Raw genomic sequence first — 23,314 nt, 5'->3', positions numbered from 1 at the left:
TTTTCCCTTTCTGTGCACACAGGATGAAACTTTCGGTAACCCATCTTTTTTTTTTTTTCCATAAGTCACAGGTTCCCAGCAGCATTAATCTCTCTGGCTGATCAGGGTAGCGTGTGTTATTATTCATTGCATCCCCAGACTCAAATCAACCATCTGCCAGCCTTAGTCCTGGTGTACATTAATTACGGGGCCATCAATCAGTGGGAAAGCAAACCTCTAGCAAAAGAACACTGACACTAAGTGGAGAAAGCTCAAATCTAAGGAGGATCATCTGCTCAGCAGCTCAGCTGCAAGTCACCAATCCCCTAATTGTAAAGTTAGAAATAATTGTGATCACAAACACTTCATTTGCTCAAATGTTCCTCTTGCACACAGGAGTATGATAAAGCCTGACCACTACCCCCACTGCACAGCCCTGAACAATACTAATCGGTACCACAAGGACCACTGCACATCTGTCCACTGGTTGCCATACTTCAGAAGGATGTGCTAGATCTATTATTTTTAGATCTGGACCATTGCCCCAAACAATGAAAACATAAATCTGTGTCACCTACAGATTATGTGAGCAAACTTGAAGTCTTGCTTTGGCCAGAGCAATAAAGTCCCTTAATGACTTTCATTTTTGGTTTTGCTGAATCTTGCAAAAAAAAATGCTGGGATTCTGCCAAACTGTAAAAGGAATTCTAGTTCATGCAAACCCCCTCTCCACTGTGTCACAATAATTTCTGTTGTAAACATACCCTTATGCACTTTACACAATCTGACCATCACATTATTTCATTTTAAACTGGTCCTCATTAAAAAAAGATCCAATTTTCACAAATTATGAAAGAGGGAGATGAAGCAAACAGGCAGAGAGAACAAAGATGCTCAGTAATGAGTTATCAGTGTATATATATATATATATATATATATATAGCCAGACAAAGGCCAACCAAAGCAGGCATGTCCAGCTGTTTGAGGCCCTCCAGCTGTTGTTGAACAATTAAAATCCCTGCACCCTCAGAAAGACATATATTGCAGATGGATGGGATGCTAGGAGGTTAGTAACAGACAGAGGATTTAGTGTTCCCTAAGGAATACCTTGAAAAAGGAAGGCTTTGCTCCGGTTATGGAATCCTTGAACCTGCTGCACTCCAGGGGTGGCCTCTCCCAGTTGGAAGTCCTCGAAGATGTCTATCTGCAGGGAGGGGTCCACACCAAAGCCTGCACCTGGCCAAGAAAGATAGCACCACCATTTACTGGGAGTGAGATTGGATTCTATCTATCTATCTATCTATCTATCTATCTATCTATCTAATCTTTCAACGGTTTAGGTACCTAATATAACTGCAGTTACCTGAATCCACTTCAGGGTACTGATATGACCTACTTTATCAATCAATACCCAAGAAACTTACATGTTCAACTTCAAATTCCAATCTCATCCCCTTTCCTATCAGTTTCATCCCTAATGTAAGCTCAGCAAAGAAAGCTGATGGCTTTAACTTTCTAAGGAAAGAAGGAGAGCTCTTACCTGCTCTGAGACAGAAAATAACGCAGAATATGCCCAATATAAACTCCATTCTGGCACCGATGCACTTAGTCCATAATCTCCGTGCCTGCTGCTAGTGTAGCGCTGCTGTGAGTGCCGGGCTCCCTCCTAGAACAGCACAGGCAGCCAGCGGATGAGCCAGCAACTTGGAATCCCCAGCGCTAGCATCATTAGCTCCAGCAGCACCCAGCTAGGCAGGGCTGCCCAATAAGTGCCCGGCGGCAGCCTCGGTCCGACCCCTACCCACCCCACAGCAGGGACTCGGGGACTCGGGAACGATCTGCCTGCAAAGGGGAATCTGGGGAACAGGGAAATCCTCGCTCCGAACCTGTTAGAGACAATGGATATTCCTCTCCGCCGGAGCTGCTCGGAGAGCCACACTAATTGCTACTCCAGGGATTCAGGAGGGAGGGGGAGGCACAGGCTCCACTGTCCCTTTTCTCTGAGGGAGTGAACAAGCGCCCCTTCCAGCAGCTGATCTGAGCGTTTTTGCAGGCAGAATCCGACTGCTCAGCGGCACAGGTTGTGTCCTCTAGTGATTGGCATGGGGGTGGGTGAATGACTGGGCTTATTGGTACAAATGGGCATCCCTTCACATTACTAGGTGTGCCAGGCGCCGCGTTGCCCTGTTCTTTTTAAGCTCGTTTAGGAAAGAGCTGAATGCGCAGTACTGACTGGGGCTGGAGACGGGAACATTAAGATTAGTGGAGCACTATCAATATGATTTAGCTTTGTGCTTCAGTTCTCTTCCCAGTCCCACATACCATGTGTTTCCAGATCATCCTAATGGAGAAGTATTTTAGCCTCATGAAATATACAGGTATATCCTCCTTAGCAAGGCTGACATCATTGCTCTCAGTTCTACTGTTTAACTACAGGGCTTCCCCACTAAACATGTAATCCACTGTATTTAGGCTTATCTGCAGTGATGACTGAATAAGTATATGTTTTAATCCACATTTCTACTGTTAATTCTCCCCGCACATTTCATTTTTCTGCAATAAACTCATACTTTCCCAACTGATTTACACTAATTTGCTTTTATAATGAATACAATTTTGTTTTAGGAAAATAATAAAGGTTTGGGGGGATGAGGTTAGAAAATTATATAGATCAGTACATTAGTAAAAGCTTCTGGAAAATCAGCATATTATTAACTTAAACGAAAAAAAAAAACTCCCTGCCTTATTGTTTTAACTTTTGGGCTACAAAAATGGGCAGTCTAAAGGTGACCATATATGCTCCGATATTATTGTACGGAAAAAAATTGTACGATAATCGGTACATTGGTAGCCAGGGGCCTCCCATAAAACACTGGTAGCCAGGGTCCCCCTAAAACATTGCTGGTCCTCCTCCAGTGTCCTCATGTTATGGCCCACTCCCTGCTGCCTCCTGCTCCCCCACTGCTTCCTCCCGCTCCCCCCTAGCATCCTCAGCTCCCCTCCCCAGCATCCTCCACCTCCCCTCCAGCATTCTTGAGCTCCCCCCAGCATCCTCCCCAACATCCTCCAGCTCGTCCCAGCATCCTCCAGCTCGTCCCCAGCATCATCCAGCTCCCCTCCAGCATCCTCTCCAACATCCTCCAGCTACCCACAACATCCTCCAGCTCACCTAAGCATCCTCCCCAACATCCTCCAGCTCCCCCCAGCATCCTCCAGCTCCCCCCTCAGCATCCCACCCAGCATCCTCCAGCTCCCCCCAGTGTCCTTCCCAGCATCTTCCCCAACATCCTCCAGCTCCCCCCCAGTGTCCTCCCACTGGAAGATACCATTGCAGCACAGAGGCAGGTACATATCTGAATCTTGGCACAGGCAGGAAGAAACCATTGCAGCACAGAGCCAGGTACATATCTCAACCTGGGTACAGGCTGGAAGAAACCATTGCAGCACAGAGCCAGGTACATATCTCAACATCTGCACAGGCTGGAAGAAACCATTGCAGCACAGAGCCAGGTACATATCTCAACCTGGGCACAGGCCATAAAATACCATTGCACAGAGCCAGGTGCATATCTCATCCTGGGCACAGGCCATAAGATACCATTGCAGCACAGAGCCAGGTACATATCTCAATCTCTGCACAGGCTGGAAGAAACCATTGCAGCACAGAGCCAGGTACATATCTCAACCTGGGCACAGGCTGGAAGATTCCATTGAGCAGAGCCAGGTACATATCTCAGCCTGGGAACATGCTATAAGATACCATTGCAGCACAGAGTCAGGTAGCTATATTTTGAGTCAGTTATAGATACGATGTATTGTTATTAGGGCTTTCTTGCACATTGGGAGGGATGTACAGTAAGGGCTAAAATGGGATTTGAGGCTAAATTTCTCTTTAAACCAGCTTTTTTGTACTATGGATTCATCCATTTTTTTAAACAAAAAACTTTTTAAATTAGAATTAGAGTTTATTCAAATGAGTTTCTAGATACTTATTTTATAATGAATAATGAAAATAATTCATTAAAAAAATTTGGTTTGGTAAAAAGTTTACTCAAACAAAAAAACCCACAAATTTAAATTTGGATAAATAAGTCTATCCATGTATTGTACAGGTATGGGGGCCATTATCTGAAAACTTGTTATCCTAGAAGCTCAAAATTATGAAAAGGCCATCTCCCAATTTAAATTTTTTAAAATTATTTTCTTTTTCTCTGTAATGATAAAACAGTAGCTTTGACTTGAATGTAACTGAGCTGCATGAATTTATATTTGTGACAAATATTGCTTTTGGGTTTGTTTATTTAAAGTTTAAATCATATTTAGAAGATTTGATGATCTAAACTACCAAAAGATCCCTTATTTAGAAAATACCAGGCCCTAAGAATTTCCATTTCTTGTGTGCATTTGTTTGTATGGGAGCTGCCAATGCAGGTTCTCTATTCCCTACAGGTTCATATACAGTAAATAAAGGACACCCCACCCATTAAACTCTGCCACCACTGCATTGAAACCTACTTCAATATGTGATATTTATTTACCTGTAGGTGAACAGTATGGAAATTCATTTATTATTTATTATTATTTATTTATTATTTATTACAAGAATTATTTTGACTTTAACTTGAAGGTCAGTCACATCCCACTACCGTCCAACTAATTAATAACGGGTCCAGAGCTTCTTAACAAAGGCTGATTAATTCCTGCTTGGGCCCTGCCACCTTCTTCTAAACCCATGTTCTGCTCTCTCTCTCTAATGGGATGCATTCATTGATACCATCCTAGTAGGGGAAGCCTGAAATTACCATCATGGCTCTGCTGTGTTCTACTGGGTTTCCTAGAAAATAGCAGAAATCTCTTTTCTACATGTGTAAGCAGAATAAGAGCCCACCATTGTGTTTATACAGTAGTGCCCAAGCATTCTGTGCCCTAGGAAAATATAAACAAATATAAACAAGGGTGCCAGTGTGCTCAGCTGTCATCCTGGAGCTGTTGTTGTAATGAGGTGCCAGCTAAGGATATATTTTTCAGTCAAAAAACACTTGGCCCGTTTTTTGTTTTTTTTTAAATAAAGCCTAAACACGTTTGGTCAATTTCATCTATTGTCTTTTCCTAATTAAGCATTGTTGTGTCTATAAATTGTGAAAAATCTGGCCTTTATAAACACAAAAAACAATAGAACTGTGGGTAACAGCAGGTGTGGTCTAACATCTTTGTAAAACAAGAGAAATCCCTCTAGCACTGGGCTTCAACCCAAAACTTTAAAAATCTGCCCTTTGTTTGCATAAAAATAATGACACCCTCTGATACCATCAGGAAAATCAAAGCCTTAAAAAAACTTGAGATAAAAAGCCTGATCCATTTCACCCATTGGGGGTTTTGAGACTTACATAGTAACATAGTAACATAGTAAGTTAGGTTGACAAAAGACGTACGTCCATCACGTTCAACCGATTCACTAAAAGGACACTTGCCCATAAATGTGTCAGGATAGTGGTAAACTGATATGAGATATCTCTGTATATATTGTTGTTGTCATATAACTGAATAGGTTTTTTTTTCTTTTTGCATTGTGTGTATAGAACCTCAAATCCACAGAATCAACCTTACTTTACCTAGTAAATAGGATTGTGTTGTGGGTTTTGGCATTCAGGGGGCACTTTTATGAATCTAGATGTTAAAAATAAGGCAAAGTTGTCAGAACAATGTATGAGTATGTGGAGTTTCTTTTCTCAATTTGTCTTTGTGTTTGTGTCAGATACAGAAAGATGGAGTTATATTGGCAAAATTTTTGACTTTTTGATTTTAAGAACAGTTTTGGCTTAGTGAGAGCTGATGAACTAGGAATTAATTCTAAACCTATAAGAAATGCTGACCAATTGCAAAATATCTCAGAATATCAGTCTACATCATACAACAGTTAAGTTTTAGAGTTCACTATGTCTTTAAATTAAAACATCAAGCCCAAATTTCAAAGACAATTTCCACCAAAATAAATCTTGTCCCGAACAAAGACAAGCAAATTGTGTCTGTGAAACAACACTTCACTCACAGTCGCACCATTGGTTGAATTAACACGTGTCTACGTGTGAGCAGTAACGCCACGTCAAGGCTTCAACCCTGTTACTTGCATTCACACGCCATTCACGCCGGGTGTAACGCCTGAGGGGAGAACCAATGTGAATAATTTGCCATTGGTTCACCTCAGTGAGATTAAATTTCACCTGTAACACAAAATATGACAAATGTAACACAAAGACAACACAAGAGGTTTAAACTGCACAAGTCTATGAGCAGGGGAATAGTTATTGTATTTGCTTTTAGATGTCCATATGAAGGTTTTAAGTTAAGCCATATTGGTTGCTTTTGCAGAGATCTTTCTTATGTGAATAGGTTTCCCATGGGCTGTCATGGCTGTGTAAGAATGGAGACTTGTGTGTTTAAAGCTTAAATAAAACTTCCACAAACTAATCCCACTACTTTCTGATCCGTCAGTGTTATTCACCCAGGGTTATAATAATTTGAATCCAGTTCCACCCAGTTGATGCTTTTAAAGAATCTGTGGCACCTTGCACACCAAGAATCTATGTCTCCTTGCACACCAATCCGTTGTTCTGGATTTTCCAATAAGGAGCTAAAGGATTATAGGACACATTTTAATACCACAGATTTTTTTATTTACTAACCAATAAAATTATTGAAAATGCTTTGCTAACATTGCTAAGATCACAGGTTTGTAGGTTAAATATTCAAATTTCTAATGGGTTTGTTGCAAATAACATGAGAACAGTCATTCAGTCTGGGACAGGCTTTTTGGCCAATTCTAAAATTTGTCTTCTGGTGCATTGCCTGTCAGCTCTACTGTATAAGTGCTATATTGGCAAGAATTTGGTCATTAAAGCCTTCAGGTTACCTATCCCTATAACAATGAAGCTGATGGAAATACAAAATAAATGCTTTATAATGGCAAATGATAAATAAACTATGGAATTTGATTGCATTTTTAATTCAAGGTCTATTTACTGTGCTAATGTTGTTGCATACCCAAAAGGGGATGCAAATGTTATAAACTCTGATATAAACATATAAGCATAAGTATATTTGTGTTACAATACTGTACCTCTATCACACTTTTAGTACCCACCCTTTTTAGAAGATCTATTAGAGCCAGCCATTTAGGTACATCAGGACTACAGAATGTGAATTGATGGAACGCCTGAGCTCCTTGCCGTAACTCCTGTCAAACGGGGACGGCCATTTCGTAGATGGTGATGCCAAATGACTGCTGTGTTGTATGGTCTTCCATGCTGGATCTTTGAAGAAAAAAAAATCACATAAATGCAAAATGGCACCTTCTACACATGCTATAGAGGCCATTGTTTGTATGGAGAGCAGTGAAAAATTTATGTTACCCAATAAGAGCTGTATGAGTAGAAACACATAAGAACCTGTATCGCCACATATGAATGATGTCTGGTATAACATGGGTGGCACTAAAAACCTGCGTAAAGCTAATCTGGTAATGGAAACATTTATCATATAAGTAAAGTAATATGATACAGTTCATCATGTATTAACACCTGTATTGACACCTGGTATTTTGATGTGCTGTTTATCCTTTCTATTTTATTGGTCTGTAATAAATATAGCTGTGAATACTCATGTTGGCATATTCACAAATACAAAAACATATGGACCTAGATAAATATAAATGTGCCTGTTGATAATTATTTGTATAACATGTATGTATAAAGATATATGTCAACTGCATTTTATACACTATTTAGTTGTCTTGTGCACATTCACTGATACTTTATGCCTTTACTTGGTTTATACTGTGAATATACTCATTTCTTACCTCTGGGGCCATGTATCCCCGGGTTCTGGCCCGGTCAGTGGTGGTGTTATCACGAAAGATGTTTAGCTCAGCCAGGCCAAAGTCTGAGATCCTAACATGTAGAATATTCAGGGGTTCAATGTCTCTGTAATACAGAGATTAAAGGAGTTACATAGAAGAAGACAAGGGCTGCTGATTTGCAGAACAGCCTGTGTGTGGCTTCTGCTGCAGAATGGTACAAAAATAAAAAACTCTATACTGACTGATGAATGATCCCCTTGCTATGCAGGAATTGCATTTCTGTGGAATGGAACCTTTTAAACAGGATAATAATGGCTATCTCCATGAAGATTATCCTATAATAAACTACCTTTTTATTAAGTAACTGACTACTAAACAAAAATATGTTTCATAGTATCATAATGTACATATTATATTTTCTTTCATGTGTATTAAGAAAACTTAATTATTTTAAAAACAAGGTATTGAGAAAGTGAGTCATGATAGCAAGGGAAGTGCTTTCTACAAAATAATTTTAAAAGTTTTTTGGATTTTTGCTCTACACTTGATACTTGAATTTGGATTTTGCTCTATTATGTTACTGCTACATGAGAGATTGATCCTGCAGTGGCTGGAGTAGTAAACCAAATAATATTCAATTCTACCATAGATGTGGTGAATTTTTGTACCATCTCTATTGGCTGTTATATTGCACTAGCATATACTTAACAATGCATATTTTTTGGATATTGTATTTACATAGATCTACTTACCCATATTGTCTTCTGTATGTTTTTTATCATTGCTGTAATGCTTCTCTTAATCCTGTTGTTTATAAAGGACACTGTCAATTTAAGACAATTTTCCCCTTTCTTTTATTCTGTTTTCTATGTTCTCTTCTATTGGCTGTCTAGCCTTTAAATACCCACTTCCTGTTGTATGCTGTTACTAAATGTCTGTAGGGCACCAATCATGTATGGAGATATTGATGACTTCAATGAAGTAGTAAATAAAGATTTTTACTTTTGTGGTACAGACATATAAGTAGTGAGCATTTTATCACAGGATGGTGCAAAAATATGTAAAACCAAATACAGGTATCAGACCCCTTACCTAGAAATCCATTATCCAGAAAGTTCCAAATTACGTAAAGGCCATCTCCCATAGACTCTATTTTAATCAAATAATTCACATTATTATTGTACTTGATCCCAACTAATATGTAATTAATCCTTATTGGAGCCAAAACAATCCTATTGGGTTTAATTACTGTTTAAATATTTTTTTTAGCAGACTTAAGGTAGGAGATCCGAATTACGGAAAGACCTCTTATCCAGAATACCTCAGGTCCTGAGCATTCTGGATAACGGGTCACATACCTGTAGAATGGGGCAAGGAATTCTCTAGTTTTATCAGCAATAAATACCCATTTCAGCACATCTTGCACAAAAAGAATAAAATGTATAATATGAATATATGCCATCAGCTCATTAATATTGTGGGCAGTTGATGGTTACCCTTCGTGTTATTATCCCTTCAGGCAGAATGCAGTATTGGGTACAGTATATGAATCTTGCATGAACCTCTATAGGAAGTACAATGCAAGACAGGTGGGTGATACCTCTATATATAAGAGGTACCACCCACCTGTCTGCCCACTGCCCCCCCTAGCACACCTGCTTGCCTTATATATATAGTGGCCCTGTAATGTAGCCCTTAATGTCTTTTTTTAAAGATACCAAAAATCACTGAGCAGTTGCTTGACCAACTAAACGAAAGAAGGCAGATGACATGTAATTTTGATACAATATTTTTTTTTAGGATGGGGTATATTATTCATTTTAATCTACAGCTTTCCTTATTTATATGTCTTTCTACAAAAATCCACCCTCTCATCTGTTCCACTCCCTCCCACCTATCTGTTCACATCAGTTCTACTGCCTCCCACCCTCTCCCTCTTCTCTGTTCCTTCCTGCCATCCACTTGTCTCTTCTTTCTCCCTGCTTTCCCCTTCCCCTTTATAGGTTGTATAAACACTTCCAGTTCCTGATATCTTGCCCGCCCATAGTTGCAGATCAGACAACAGGCAATGATAGAGAGCAGCAGTAGGCCGGGTGGTTCAGTGGAGGCAAGGGGGCATGGAGGTGTGGCAAGCAGGTGTGCTAGGGGGGGCAGTGGGCAGACAGGTGGGCGGTACCTCTCATTAAGGGCCCCACTCTCACAACAGTTGTGGTATATACAATGCTAAATGTAATAGGTGTTATGTGGACCTATGGTGAAAATATAGAAATATCAACAGGAATTATCCTTGAGACTATGACCTATGGGCGATACTCTGCTACTCTGGCAGGCTGGTCCAGTCCTGCATCTATGGGACTAAATGCCAATACTGAGACAACATTGTACCTGAGATTGAAATAGGCAAGGCCTCTGCAAAGAAACGGGCACTCTCTGCCAATCTTCAGCAGTTGTGCCTCGTTGTTAATGCAGATGTAGTCGGTCTCTTTTGTTTTTCTTATTGATTTTATAGCCAGATATGGCTCTGTATCTCCTAATTTGGTTAGCATTACCTGGAAAATGAAAGAAAAGAGTCAATATATCATTACGAGTCAATATTAAGATGGAAACCACATTGATATATAGTTGGAATTCAGATCTGGATTTTGTTACTTTTACACATCAATAGAAAGTCCCCAGAGAACTCATTCCTTTTGCTTCCTACCAAATTTAGGATTTAAACCATACAAAAAGAGCTTCATCTAATGGGAACCAATCACTTACTTTGTCAAATCCTCCTTTTCCCAGCACAGAAAAGAAGGAGTAATTGGAGATGATGAGTGGGTCCAGTCTAGAAGATTGAGCTGCTGGTCTCTCGGTGTCAGCTTCTCCTAATGGGAAAACAGATTTTATTTATAGTTCATGCAATAATAATAATATAGCGCTTCTAGAATTCCTTAGATGCAGTTTGTTGCATTTATATTATATTTGCTTTACCATATACTACATTTGAAACACTCTAAGCACATCATTTTCCATAATTATGTAAGAGAACCTTAGAATTATAGGAGGCATTTCCATGGCAGTACAGAACTTTTTGTATAACTCGTAAACTTAACCCTCTAAGGACCAGCTAATTTCCAACAACCATCCACATTTTATTATTTTTAATACATTAGCATCACATATTTTATTTTTCTATATGCATCATTGGAAATAGAAGAGACAATTGTGTTGGGTTCACTATAACATCATATGGTGGGGTAATGCAATAAAAGGTACAAATTAGGTACAGCTCTAGTCACCTATAATAACCAATTAGAGGAAGCAACTGATTGTTGTTTTGAGTTACTGCACCTGGACAACCTCAGTTGTGCTTATTATATATGTAGGGATAAGCTGAAGTACACTGAGCGAGACCAATAAGATCTTTGCTTTCAAGTTGAAGTACACCGAGAGAGATCCCGTATGGTTGATATTGGTTAGTGCCCATGGGTAAACAGTTACTTTTATTACATATGGTAGAAAGGTCCTATATTATGTAAATTAAGGTTTCCATAGCAACCAATCAGATCTTTCCTTTCAAGTTGAAGTACACTGTTACTAGTTGCTTGCTGTTTGCAAATGTTATTGTGTAACTTAGCAGGACCCCCTTTAAACATTGGTAGCCAGGGGTTATGTTTTGCATTGGTGCCAGTCCAGGGCCCCCTAAAACATTGCTGGCCCTCCCCAGTGTCCTCATGCTATGACCCACTCCCTGCTGCTTCACTGCTTCCTCCCGCTCCCCCCTACATCCTCCAGCTCCCCCCTAGTATCCTCCAGCTCCCCCCCAGCATCCTCCAGCTCCCCCCAGCATCCTCCCCAACATCCTCCAGCTACCCCCCCAGCATCCTCCCCAACATCCTCCAGCTACCCCCCCAGCATCCTGCAGCTCCCCCCCAGCATCCTCCACCTCCCCCCCAGCATCCTGCAGCTCCCCCCCAGCATCCTCCAGCTCCCCCCCAGAATCCTCCCCAACATCCTCCAGCTCCCTCCTCAGCATCCCACCCAGCATCCTGCAGCTCCCCCCCAGCATCCTCCAGCTCCCCCCAGCGTCCTTCCCAGCATCCTCCCCGACATCCTCCAGCTCCCGCCAGCGTCCTCCCACGAGCAAAGACATTTACTAGTAAATGTTTTGTAGGGGATTTTAAATTTTTTTAAGTTTTGTGTGCTAAACATGTTTAGAAATACTTGTTTTTATTTTTTTATATTCTTGGTATGTTGATACACACACACACACATATATATGTGTGTGTGTTTTATAGTTAGTAGTTCTGTGAGTTCCAATGCTGTACAGAGATGTATATCAGAACCATGTCCAATTTACACCAAAAAATGAAAGGGTCTTGTGTGCATGTTATATACAGTATGTTACTTTCTTCTGCACTGGTAAAAAGTTTAACAAAATGTAAATTATATGCATAAATGCAAAATTTATAAATTTATTAAATTTTTAAATGCCAAGTTCTAACATCCTCTTGACACTGTTTTAACAGCAAACTTACTAATAACTTACTAATCTATGCCAATATCACTGCTGACAGGTACTTACATTGATGCGCTATGAGAACAGTTTGAAAAAAAGAGCTGATACAGACAAGGACAGCACTATGGCTACTTGTTAGACAACCAGAACCTTCTGCTCCCAGAATATATTTTATAGTAAAATATAAATATGAAAATGTGTAAAGACACATAAATTATAATCCCAATTGGCCACATAGTATATAATGTGTGAATCCACCTGTTTTTTTTTTTTGGTTTTTTTTAACAGTCTAACACCCTCTTGCTTTAGTATCTATTTAATCTGAACCCAGAGCCTGTGTTCCACAGAATGTGATGGTTGTTTACATTTTACACAATGTGAACAATGTGTCAACACATGGTCCTGATTTTTTGTAGTCTCACGCTCATAGCACAAGGCAGATGGGCAAACGTAGACATACTGTATATATGTATATATATATATATATTGCCCCATTCTCTCAACTAAGAAAACTAAGAGCCCTTCTATACAAACCAACATTTCCTTCTATTTTCACAATGGTACATACCAGTCCTAAGTGTAGTAACTGTTTATTAGGTATATGATTAGACATCAAAGTTTGAAATTCAGAAATCTGGATCTGTTTCAACAAGTACTAATGTCTGCTTAACAGCTTTGACAGTGCAGCAGTATCTGACAATATAATCTCTTTTTTGTTCATTAATAATTTCCTCAGATAACCTCTCTGTACCTCTCACAGTCTATTACTGAAATATTTATCATGGACTAAATCCTAGCAATCAATTTCTTAATGCGGTCAAGATGATGACTTGAATACAGCAACAATGTGTTTTGTTCAGTTGTTTTTCAAAAAAGATCATTTTTGTTTTTTTAATTGATACCATTCTTGACAACTAAGATAAAAATAACACCAGAATTGGACTGAAAAAAAGTGTATGGAATATGCTCTGTTCTAGTATTTAAAGGAGAACTATACCCCCCCAGCTATAAAAGCCCCCTTAACTGGCCTGCCTTGACCCCCTCACCTCTCACTTATCGCATACTCTGTAAGTTAATAAACTGCCCCTGTTACAAACCCCAACCTAAAAATGTGGAGCAGCACAGCTGCTTACCTGGGCGTCATCTTCTGTTCAATCGTAGAAGCTTCGGGTCTCATCTCCGACACAGACCCTGCTTGAGCATGTGCAGTTGAAGCTGATGTCCTGATTGCCCCAACTGCGCATGCTCAGGCAGGGTCCGTGTTGGCGGTGAGACCTGAAGCTTCTACAATTGAGTAATAAATTTAACAAGTGTGTACACTAGGTTACAAGGCTAAACCCTTTTCTGTGCCCAAGTTTGCACAGAATGATGTAAGATTGTGTAATTGCTCCTAGACTTATGATGTGTCAAAACTCGCTGGACTGCTGGATATTAAGCTGATTGCGGTATGTGAGGCCAACTTAAAAAACTGTCCTACAGAGGTAAATGGGTCTCACACCTGTAAGAACTCACCCCTGAATGTAATGGCCTACAAGCATGAAGTGTGTAATACCATCCCCTGTTACATGAAGAACAAACAAACTCAAATATGCCCTTGCTATTAAGACCAGGTATTCTGCTACATCTAGGTTGGTTACTTTAATGTATTTTTTTTTTTATCTAAATAGACTCTGAGCCTTTCACTTTACTTTTGTGCTGTTTCTCTTTACAAAAGAAAAAGTATGACCATAAGGATATCCAAGATAAAGCCCCAATGTAAGTGGTGAATCGCGCGTTGGGCCTTTTAGTTTCAAGTCAGGCAGGGTTTCTTCTTTCTAATCTACCTGATGGGGAGATTTTCTTTGTAGGTACTAGGCACTGGGGAATTGTTTGCATGAGGGGCAGGTTTGACCCATTTCTTACCACTGAGACTCATTACTGGTGAGCGTGGTATTGAGTCACTGTATGGAATGTGTGTGGGTTTGATTTGTTGTGATTTCACACATTGATGGCAGGACCTTTTAGCCACAAAAAACACAAACTTATAGTGTGCATTTTATCTATATTGAATAAAAGTTATATATTAATGAGGAACTTTGTCTTGGATACCCAAGAAGGGGAAGTGTATCCTTATGGTCATACTTTTTCTTTCGTAAAATTATAGGTTCATATAATTATGATCTTGCAAACCTTCTTTGATTAATTTTAGGCTTTGAAATCGTGGTGGTGCTCCACTTTGTAATATTTGTATAATTTCTTACAATCTGTCCTTTCTATGCCAATATAATCTTGCATATTGCATATGGCTTTTTGACCTATGCTGTGTTTATAACTGGAACTATCACACTTTATGCAACATTTTTCTATAGTAAATATCTATATTTTACATTATTATGTCCACAGTTTCCAGATATGCTAACAACAGCAAACTGATCACTTGCTCACATATGGTTACAAATGATTACACACTTTTTGGCGCCATTTTCTGGGGGAGGGATATAAGGTTTGGTGAGTGTTCACTCTGTTGTTACCTTGACAAAGGTCTCAAGGAAGACCGAAACATTGGAATAACAAATAAACTTCTTTTTCACCATACGTTTAAGTCCTGTGAGTGCCCTGCTTTATATGACTATATGTCTATATTTACTTTTTTGCGAAGTGCACCCAGGTTTTCTTTCTAATAAGCGAGTGCAGCTATTTTTTGCATATATATGCATATATACCAGCAAGGGTAACAATTTATGTCAGAAAGTTGCTGTATTTGTAAGGAAAATAACATGAACATTAGGGCGTTAGTGTGTGTAATGTTCATGAAAGGAGAACTAAAACATAACTAAAAAAGTAGGCTAGAAATGTTGTATATTATGTTTTGGGGTTCTGTACCAGCCAAAGGCCCTTTAGCAGGAAGATCTGTGCCTCCAAAGATGCTCCCCATCTTCTTTTCTGCTGATTCACTGCATATGCCCTTTGCTGCTGTCACTTACCTGAGCTTAGGAGCCAACACTGTGAATATACTGTATATACAGAGCAACTTATCATCAGAATATTATAATCAGCCCTGTAGCATCAGATTATATGGCAGACCAACCTCATTTTCTGATTAATGATTTGAGACAACCCCTAAGCTTAGCTTCTCAACAGCTGCTCAGAGTGCACTGAGCATGTGAGTGTCGCAGACACTTTCCAAAATGGGGAGCCCCTGTGACAACTGTAGAGACATGTTGCTGCTATTGAGGTGCCAAAACTTTAAGTTGGTGCAGTAAGTTCAGTATATATTCAGCATTTTAAGCCATATTCATTGTAAGGGTTTAGTTTACAGAACAAACAGCCCATTAAAGGAAAACTATACAACCAGAATGATTACTTAACCATCAGATAGTTTATATCATATCAAGTGGCCTATGAAAGAACCATACCAACAGGAATATATTTATCAGTAAATATTGCCCTTTTACATCTTTTCCCTTGAGTCACCTTTTGTGATTGTCTGCATGCTCTCTCACATATCACCTGACAGGAAATAATGCAGCTCTAACTGTAACAGAAAGAAGTGTGGGTGTAAAAGACAGAACTCTGTCCATTAATTGGCTGATGCGACCTAACATGTATGTGTGCCCTTGGTCTATTTGTGTGCACTGTAAAACATATGGTGCAAAAATGGCGATTTAGTACTTAGAATTACCCAATAGCACATACTCCTAGAAAAGTATATTTTTTGGAAAATGGTTTATCTGTATAAAGCTGGGTTTAACATATGAGCTGTTTTATACAATATATTTTTATAGAGACCTACATTTTTCGAGGGTATAGTTTTCCTTTAAAAACTACAGTGCAATCACTTTTAAGGCGCATTCCTTTCTGCATAAGATGCATCAGTTTGTTTGCGTGTGCCACCAAATAGATAAAACATGGGATAATTGGGAATTGCACACAGAATCAAATGAAAGTCTTCTTTACTGTATATTAAAGGGAAAAGGGCAAGGAGAGCTTTTCACTGTATATTAGTGTGATGGGGAAAAGAGCTTAGCACTGGTCTGAATGAAATATGAGGGATTACAGAAGATAGAGATTTTCATCCTGGGGATTTCTTTGGGCATAGCTTCAATTATTTCTACACTATGGAAGACAAATTAGAGAGCAGGTGACAACAGTCTATGAACTCCCTGCATAAAAGCTCACAGCAGGTGGAAGGCCCTTAACTATGAGTGCGGCAAGACATTATTAACAGTAGATATACTTGTGTACCATGTTTAAAGTGTATGTGTTATTAATGAAAGCTGAGAAAGAGAAAGAAAAAAAACAGTTATTCAATGCATTGTTTATGCTGGGTAGAAACATCATTAATAAACAATACTAATGAGCCCACAGATTAAAGATGCCTTTGACTTTTTGTGCATTCTGTTTGTGAAGACTATACAAAGGATGGCGGCTGGAAACTGGATCTGGCTGCTAAAATGAAAACCCTCTTTTGATTCCTTTGCCTGCTCAGGTGACCTCAAGTCAGTCTCAAACTGTAAATTCACCTGCTGATGCATTTACTGTTCCTAACATTTTGCAGTGATATATTAGAACACACACATACACTATATATATATATATATATTTAGCCTTGTCATGTGCCAATACATTTATGCATCAGTAGGAAACAGGGTATATTTTGGCCCACCATCTTTTTCATAAAGATGCCAATTATTACAGATGCTGTATAGATGACCCATTTTTCCTGTGGTTTGAGCCTATGGAGGTGTTAATAAACTTTGTGGATAATCCTAATCAGAGACCTTCAACTATACAATTTACATTGTATTACGATGGCAGAACTAAACAATTCTTGGATGTAATGGTTTCTAAGGATTTAGTAGGAAGTAGACTCCAAACAAAACCCATCAATAGAAATACCTCACTCCATTACACTAGTAGCCATACCAAGCATTTACTGAACTATCCCAAAAGCTATGTGTAGTACGGATTTTGACAGAATGACGACAATTGCATGAAAGCGGTTGCCCAGGGAAATTAGTAAATGAGGTTAAGCAATTGGCAATGGCCCTCGATCGGATTGAAGTACTTTACCACATATGATGTCCATACCATGTTGATCAAAAATTCTGTATTACAGCATTGGCCCATTGTGAATTCGGATATGGATTTAACTGCAATAAATATATATAGGATTCATTTTGGACATAGAAATGATAAAAACTTTGTGGTTTTTAAATTAGCTTTATGTTTAGCATCTCTCCAGTTTGGAATTTCAGCAGCTGTCTGGTTGCTAGGGTCCAATTAAACCTAGTAAACGGGCTGTGGCTTGAAAAAGAGAGATATGAATATAAATAGAGGAGGACCTAAACAGAAATATAAGTAATAAAATGTTACATTAACTGAAATTTTAGCCTCACAAATCAGTAGTTTTCTTGGCTACGGGGTAAGGGACACCCATTTAAAAGCTGGAAAGTGTCAGAAAGGGAAGGTAAATAATTAAAAAACTATAAAAAAAATATATATATATAATTAGCCTTATAAATAAGGCCAGCTGAAAAATTGCTAAAAATAGGCCATTCTATTACATACTAAAAGTTAATACACTTATTACATGGGATAATTTTTTTAACCCTTACAGCAGTAAGGCTTACCACATTAAACACAGACCTACCTGTACTGTTTATAATGTAGTTTATAAAATAAAAAAGTGCTCATATAGACTTGTATATTGTAGCAAAATGAAAAGACAGTTGAGGGAATGAGCAAGTATGTATCGAGCCATTAGGGCTGCTGTTGACGCTAAACCTAAGCAAAATGTAAGTTAAATCTAAGCAAAACAACCTTAGCACAACACTGACTATAGCCTAAGCATCCAGCACCCTACCAAGAAAGGGCAATACTGATCATATGTTACTTCAAAGGTCTGAACAGTGTGTTGTAATTGAATTGCTTATTACTTACAGATTGTAATGTGCAATATATGAACTTGGTATTTAAAATGAGTATGTATATATAAATATATACGAGAATATATATGATTTGCATTATGTCTTAGTAATTGTTATGAAATATACACAGTTTTCTGGATATGTTACAGTATATGTATGGATATTAATATGATTTAAAATTCTATTAGATCCCCTAGATTAGAGAGCCCCTATATATTGAGCTAGAGAGTTAGGATACTGATGCAGCTGATTTGTGTATTTATTAATGTCTGCACTGTGAACTAGAGATATTAATCTATATATAATAATATATAAAATTATATATGCACACTGTATTAATTGTCCTTATACATACCTCCCAACTGTCCAGATTTGCGTGGGACAGTCCCTCTTTTAACAGCTCAGCTGAAAAGTCCCTCATTTCCCTTTGATCTCCTGCACTAAATGCTAAAAAAGATACAAACTTAAAGGAACAGTAGCACCAAAAAATGAAATTGTTTTTAAGTAATTAAAATATAATGTACTTTTGCCCTGCACTGGTAAAACTGGTGTGCTTGCTACAGAAACACTACTATAGCTTATACAAAGCCATGGGGGCAACCATTCAGGCTGCAAGGAAGTAGAAAAGGCACAGGTTACATAGCATATAACAGATAAGTTCTGTAGAATATAATAGCAGTTTTATCTGATATCTGCTAAATTACCTGTGCCTTTTTTCCTTTGATGGCTGCCCCCATGGCTATACAGTAGTTTTGCTTATATAAACTATAGTAGTCTTTCAGAGGCAAACACACCAGTTGTACCAGTGCAGGGCAAGTACATTATATTGTAATAACATTTTATACACTTTCATTTTTTGGTGTTACTGTTCTTTTAATTAAAAGGTAGTTTTTGGCAGAGAGCCCAGAAACTTAACAAGCTTACACCTGCACTGAGATACAATTGTAACTAATATATATACCGTATATACTCGAGTATAAGCCGATCCGAATATAAGCCGAGGTACCTAATTTTACCTAAGAAAACTGGAAAAACTTATTGACTCGAGTATAAGCCTAGGGTGGGAAATGCAGCCACTTCTGCTAAGTTTCAATAATCAAATAATTAATAAAGGAAGCAAATTGTCCAATCAAAGCTTATCCTATCACCTACATCTAGAGGATATCCTGGGCAGTTGGCACCCATCAACAGGATCCCAACTTACTAGTTAACATACATAACAAAAATACTGTCTCTGTGTTTGATACCATTGCACTAACGTGGTCCTTAGCTGACGCGTCTCCATAAGCCCAGTAGATGATCCAATTGTAATGAAGTCAGCCCAATTTGGCCCTAAATGTGGATGAACAAAGTGGTACCAGATCTGCGCATTCAGTAACTATATGTGGCCAACCCCTTAAAATGCAAATATAAGAGCTGGCTCTGATATGTGATCTATGCACTCATATGAAAACTTCAGTGGCACTTATAAGGCTAATAATGAACTTCCCTGTAGGAGTGGTAGATCTAATAATATGCTACCGGAGTGCTGTTATCACAGTGTATGGACTGGGTCTACATATCCCTGTAGTAAGCATCTTAATTTTCTGAACTGAGCTTAGAGTTCTAGACAAGGATCATTTTATTTCCTTGGTTCCCTCTCCATCCCATTTACATTTTTCCTTGGCCTACAGCTGAGCAAACTAAATGGAGAACTGCTACTGGTTACTCGCCTTTAACAGCAAAGCGGTTGCTACTTTCAATGCATATAATCATAATTGTCCGTGCAGATCTCTTTTCCGGTAGGAGAGCGGTGGGTGAATACAGGCTGCGCCGCTGGCATTCATAATCATAATTGCCTGTGCAGATCTCTTTTCCGGTTGGAGAGCGGATACGCATACGCGTCCGCCCAAGTACTCGCGGGGGGCGGGGTTTCGGCACTCTCCTGCTTTCTGTGATCTTTGCACTCATCTGAAAACTCTCCAGCTCTCTCTGCACGGACAATTGTGATTATGAATGCCAGCGGCGCAGCCTGTATTCACCCACCGCTCTCCTACCGGAAAAGAGATCTGCACGGACAATTATGATTATGAATGCCAGCGGCGCAGCCGGTATTCACCCACCGCTCTCCTGCCGGAAAAGAAGTTCCTAATGTCATCTGCACGGACAATTATGGTTATGTGCATTGACAGTAGCAATCGCTTTGATGTTAAAGGCGAGTAACCAGTGGGTGGGGGGGCAGCGTGCTCGCCGAATGCCATTACAGCCTGTATTCACCCACCGCTCTCCTACCGGAAAGCTGCCAGGGAGCGAGGAGCGCTTAGTCCCTTTATCCCCCTCCATCAGTGTATTTCCCAACAATGTATGACTACTAAATCATGCCGAATGCCATATTCACTTGAGTATAAGCCGAGCATTCGTTTTTAAGCACTTTTTTCGTGCTGAAAAACTCGGCTTATACTCGAGTATATATGGTATATATATATAGTTCAAGTTTTTCAATTGCATGTCAAAACTGACCAACATTCCAGCTTTGTCAGAGCGCTTTATCTGATAATGCCCTGACTGAAGGCCAGACATTGGTGATCAAAGCTTAAAAATGTAATTGATGTAAACTTATGCATTCTTCCCTGAGCAGTCTTGCAATTTACATGATTTTTTTTTATTCATATCAATTTCTTTTAAACCACTCATATTTTCTTTTGGCTCAACTGAGAGCCAACTACATTATACTCCTGTATAGCATAAACCTGTCTGTTTCCAGTTAACTAACATTAGCTGATTAGACTGAATTCTTAATGTTTATGACATGAGTGAACAATTATCTGGAAAAAATGACTTATAATGACTTATAATTATTCATTTGAATTAATAGACAGCCCAAATGAGACAGTGATTGCTAAATAGGTTTGCATTTACTTCCCTCTGTTTTGTTACTATTAGGAAGAAATAATACTGTCATAAATATGTACATTAAATTTCTGATTTATATAAACCAGTGGTTGGAATGTTCCCATCATGTGGTAGCTACAGTTTAACAATAAACACGTATTAGTGTTCACCCACCATGCTTGGTCTTTCTGCATTGGCAAAATCTCAAGTTTTCACACCAGATGATGTAACGTGGTAGGCAAAAATATAAAATATTCCTGGTCATGGATCAGGGCAGGCAGTAGACATCGGAATTCATAAAACTAGACAGAGCCGTGATAAGGAAGTAAAATAGGCTTAGGCAGAATCTGTAGCAACAGGCAGCAACTTGTGTACTGGGATACAATTTCAGTTTAGTAGAAACTGGTGGTAAAAAAGAGGCACAGCATGTATGCTGAAGTTCTACAAGGTGTATCCCCATTGACATATTTATATGCACCTATAAGGCTGATATGCTTGCATGTCCTTCATATGGACTTGAGATATGAATACTGTGTAAAAATGATATACACTTTCCATTGTAGTATACAGAGTTCCTTTGAAGATGTTGCAATGTTTTGAGCCATGCACTGGCTAAATTATCCTAGCAGCCAGCCAACAGTTTGGAAGTCAGTTTGGATGATCAACAGGAGATGGCATGAAAAGAAAGATGAGTGCTTAATGGGATTAATTACCCTAAAATTAACTTTTAGTATAAGGAAGGTAGACAGTGGTATTCTGAGATGATTTGCAGTTGGTCTTCATTTTTTATTATTTGTTATTTTTTAAATAACTTTAGGTTCAGCAGCTCTCCAGCAGTTATTTTGTTGCCATGGTCCAATTTATTCTAGCAACCTGGCAGTGGTTTGAATGTGTGACTTGGATATAAATAGGAGAGGGTCTAAACAGAAAGATAAGTAATAAAAAGTACCGTATATACTCGAGTATAAGCCGATCCAAATATAAGCCGAGGTACCTAATTTTACCTAAGAAAACTGGAAAAACGTATTAACTCGAGTATAAGCCTAGGGTGGGAAATGCAGCAGCTACTGCTAAGTTTCAATAATCAAAATAAAAACCAGTAAATTACATAAATTGAGGCATCAGTGGGGTATATGTTTTTAAAATATTTATTTAAAAGAAAAACCGTAAACTAGCTCTGTAAGTGGAGAAGAGGGTCAACAAAAACAATATGAGTACTACCCCACGCTCATTGCACATTGGCAAACTGGCAGCAGACCCAGTCCCGGAGGACACGTAAGGGGGAATATTGCGACTGGGAGTGGGCCAGGGCACTGGAGGGTCTGGTTGCAGGTGGCCTAATTTGCACACAAAGGAGAGAGGGTGCTAGTCTGGAGGGACCCATGGCACCCGACTCGAGTATAAGCCGAGGGTGACTTTTTCAGCACATTTTGAGGGCTGAAAAACTAGGCTTATATTCGAGTATATTCAGTAACAATAACATTGTAGCCTCATAGAGCAATTGTTTTTGGCTGCTGAAGTCAGTGACCCCCCCCCCCAAACCCACCCACTTAAAAGATGAAAAGCAGGAGAAAAAGGTAATAATTACTATTAAAAATAGCTATGAATTACCCCTTTAAACATAAAATTAACAGTAACATTTAAATTGTAACCTCAACAGCAGATATGTATTTTGGTCTCTGGGGTAAAGGTGGCCATACATGGGCCAATTGTTGCTGCCAATGTCGGTCCCTTGGACTGATTCGGCAGCTTACCGGCCCGTGTAGGGGCAGGAGCGAGGGGCATGCCTGAACGATATCTGGCCTGAAATTGAGGATAATACCCACAGAACAGGTAATGCTCAGATTTCCCTCAGGGCCCCTTTCCTTATGCAGTTTGGGTTCCAGGTCTCAACATTCAAGATAAGCAAAAACAAAAAAAAAAGCACAAACACACATTAGTATACCAAATAAGTTCAACTGTATTCCTTAATGGCAAAACTTTTTGCTGTATATGGATCTATGAAGAAAAAGCCTATTGTTACACTGAGCACTATTCAGTAATTGGAAATTGCCATGTTTTGTGGCTTGCAATTTCTGTTGTTGTCGCAAAGTATGACAAAGTCGCGAAAAATGCGAAAAAGCCGCCGAAAATACGCCGACCGAATGCTCGGAGCATACGTGGATTAGTAAATGTGACCCTAAGACCTAAACAAATTCA

The 23,314-nt window shown here is 39.1% G+C and overlaps 1 protein-coding gene across 1 annotated transcript in view; it reads right to left on the bottom strand.

Annotated features, from left to right (window-relative positions):
- nell2 (neural EGFL like 2) overlaps nt 1-2,191 on the bottom strand; it is a 114,799-nt gene extending 112,608 nt beyond the window's left edge. Inside the window, 2 exon segments of the mRNA NM_001097285.1 lie at nt 1,087-1,215; nt 1,520-2,191. Of these exon segments, the coding sequence (NP_001090754.1) occupies nt 1,087-1,215; nt 1,520-1,568 (178 nt within the window). The 5' untranslated portion in view covers nt 1,569-2,191.
- Between the last annotated feature and the right edge of the window lie 21,123 nt (nt 2,192-23,314).

This window comes from Xenopus tropicalis, chromosome 3 (genome assembly GCF_000004195.4).
Source record: "Xenopus tropicalis strain Nigerian chromosome 3, UCB_Xtro_10.0, whole genome shotgun sequence".
Classification (NCBI taxonomy): Eukaryota; Metazoa; Chordata; class Amphibia; order Anura; family Pipidae; genus Xenopus; species Xenopus tropicalis.
Note: the sequence above shows the minus strand (reverse complement) of the source record. Positions and strands in the feature narration are given on the sequence as shown.